The sequence below is a fragment of the Sphaeroforma arctica genome (assembly GCF_001186125.1).
Source record: "Sphaeroforma arctica JP610 unplaced genomic scaffold supercont1.2142, whole genome shotgun sequence".
Taxonomy (NCBI): Eukaryota; class Ichthyosporea; order Ichthyophonida; genus Sphaeroforma; species Sphaeroforma arctica.
Window position 1 is genome coordinate 2,542 of NW_014038416.1, and position 3,194 is coordinate 5,735.

General features: G+C 38.9%; 1 protein-coding gene across 1 annotated transcript in view; it reads left to right on the forward strand.

The window, feature by feature from the left end:
- The first annotated feature begins 2,025 nt into the window (after positions 1-2,025).
- SARC_12209 (hypothetical protein) overlaps positions 2,026-3,194 on the forward strand; it is a 2,318-nt gene continuing 1,149 nt past the window's right edge. The window contains exon 1 of the mRNA XM_014293690.1: positions 2,026-2,915. Within this exon, the coding sequence (XP_014149165.1) occupies positions 2,205-2,915 (711 nt within the window). The 5' untranslated portion in view covers positions 2,026-2,204. The remainder of the gene's footprint in view (positions 2,916-3,194) is intronic.

Sequence of the window (3,194 nt, forward strand, 5' to 3'; positions counted from 1 at the left end):
AAACATGGCTAGTTTTATGTAGTATTATGCAGTGTGCGTCCGAGCAGCTATACTGACAAGCGGAGTATATACTCAGTGCACCCAAACGATCGTATACAGTGCTCGTGGAAATAACACTGAGTAGTTATACTGTCGAACTGAACGCAATACACGTTTAATTATAGTGACTGTCATGTTTACTTTGTTAATCATTTTGTATTCATATTGTACTAAATCCGAATATCAGTGTAAATTTGCATCCTGCAGACAGTATAGCTAAGCTGCATCGTACGATTATGCCTGTAAATAAATCTGGTATCGATTCCAGATTCTCAATAGAAGAGATACGAGCAGCATAGATAATATCAAGTGTTAGTCTGCCAAAATTTGATATATTGGAAGCAATATATAAAATTTGAAAAAACAAACACAAATTACCTGCAGGCTGTAAGTGACACAAGTGAAATAGAAGAGCGTTTGAAATCGTCATTCGTAACATATCTAAACACCGCTTCTACCCGGAATTCCAACATCCAGCTGAACCCAATACAAAACGTGATCACGACAATGCTTGCACACTTAGGTGGTAATTAAAAAAACAATATAGGAACATATATATTGAACCGCTAGGAGCCTGGGACCCAATCCCCACGGTATCTGTTATTGCTAAGAAATGAGAAAAGCATTTGAAATATTCGTATGTAACCCAGTCTTAAATTGCCGTTTCTAGTTCAACCCAAAATTACAATATACAGCTGGACCCATTGCAAAACATGATCACGACAATGCTCGCTCACCTACAGCACAGGTGGCTTTATATAAACAATATTATAAAATACAAACATAAATAGATATTGAACCGCTGGGCACTGGGCGCTGGGCGCTGGAACCCAATCGCTACATATCTGATATCTGTCACTTGATATTAGGGAATGAGAAGAGCACTTGAAATCACTGTATGCATTGATATTGGTGCACCGTTTCTATCCCGAATTCCAGAGCTAGACTGCTCTCTCTAGTACTAGTAGTGTACCCGTTACAACACGATCACGATGTTCACATGTGGCTAAACCGCTAAAGGTGGTAACAACTACGAACAATATTGAATATACAACCGACATTGAAATTTTGAACCGATGTGACCCAATCGCTTTATACTACACGAAATATCACAAATAGCTGGATCTGTGTAGAATTTTGTCTATTCAAAATTTGTTTTATTTTATATGTGGGAACTGGGATTCTGGGAAGCTCTGTCCAAAAGAGGATCAGATAGTTGATAAATATTTCAAGATCAACCGCTGTGTTCTATTCACTATTGCTGTAAAATTGTAAAACAGATTTTGTATTGGTTTTTTGCTTTTGCTTGTTGGCCAATGGCCACGACGGACCCATGGTACCGGATAAAAATAAATGCCCACTCAAAAGTGGACAATGCTTTACTGATTCCTCATTCATACTTTTAGGCACACTACCTGAAAATCACTGCGTACTGGTCTAAATATCAGAAGAAGAAAATGAAGAAACAGAAGAAAATAGAAATGCTCCACACATATTTTATTGTTGAAATTTGAAAATTGAAGACCATGGAAAAGTCTCGATAAATAATGTTGTTTCTTTTTTATATAAAAACAAAACAGAATAGATAAATAAAAGGGTATATCCTCCCCTCCTCCCGCCTCACGGAGTCCCGGGCCTCCGCCCTCCCCTACTATTTATTCTTACTAAAAAATATTAGAGAGGGCAGCATCTCTAAATAGTAAATATGACTCATTGTATTTATTTCTATTTTTGTTGGAGGGCCATGTATGCCCTAAAATAAAAAAGGACAGACAGCTATGAAGAAAAACTGAACAAGACAATGAGTGAACTATGTATTGTTGAATATTCAGTATTCTACGGCATTAATTTTTGCCACAAACCGATTGGAGAAGAGAGAAAAGTGATATTTAGTCACGGGAATAGTACTTTTTTTATATATGTTTATAAAAAACCCCTGTTAAAAAAGTTTATATATTTTGCCGAATACCCCCCAAAGCGTATACAACAACACATGCGATATGAACAGCGTTAGGTTGAGAAATGGTCAATGAACTCGTTAGTGTGCAAAATCCCTCGCTAGCATAATCGCTGTATTGTAACATTAGACGGTTCAATAGTAAGCATCTATACATGCAATTAGAAAATATTCAGACTTGCCGCTGAGTAGAACGTACTAAATAAAAATGCTCTTCACAAACGTGCTCAGACAGCAGGTAGGCCCACTAGTACGTCAAAGTGCTAGCAAGTCCTCGCCCCGATGCCACGTACAGGAGTTGAGCCCGATCCCTGAAAGGATTTGGCAGTCTCATACACTGAACTTATCCACGTTCGCGACTACCCCTGGTATTTGTCGCGGTGCAACTCCCGTAGCTCCCACACCTACCATGGCAAATAAACGTCAAACGGTATCACAAATGCTGTATCATAATGCACAGAAGTTTAAAAATGCTAAACCCCGAGTGCGCGAACTCATACTCGAAAACAGAGGTCCCTGCAGACGTGTAGGAGGGTCTTTCGAAATACTCACACAATACCATGCGTCAACCGCATTGAAGTCGAACATGTCCATGCCTCAGGGTCTGTATGCCGGCTCGTATGGTAATGGGAAAAGGTGGTATTGTAAAGCCAATGATAGATCGGGAACAGCTGTTAGTGTGGGAGAGGGGTCGGCACAATCCCTGGGTAAAATAGAAGCACGGTTACAGATACAGTTTACCTGTGGTCAGTGTAAGGAGCGCGTTACCAAGGACTTCAGCAAGCACTCGTATGAGAAGGGGGTGGTGATTATTACCTGTCCTGGGTGCTCGAATAGGCACTTGATAGCGGACAACTTAGGTTGGTTCGCGGATGTTGAGGGCAGGAATATCGAGGAGATCATGGCTAACAAAGGACAGGTATGTAGATATGTAATTGTATGTATGTTTATATTTTTATTTTCGTTATTATTATTTATGCATGTTTGTGTAATGTATGCGTGTATGTGTTATGTATGCATGTATGCGTATACATTTTTATGTGTATATGTATGTATGTATATCGAATATATGCATATATATATATATATGTTTATGTGTGTATCTACCTCTTTTCCGATACTGCGCGCGCGCGTGTGTGCATATATATTGAATCTCTATATATATATATATATATATATATATTGTGTGTGTTGTGTG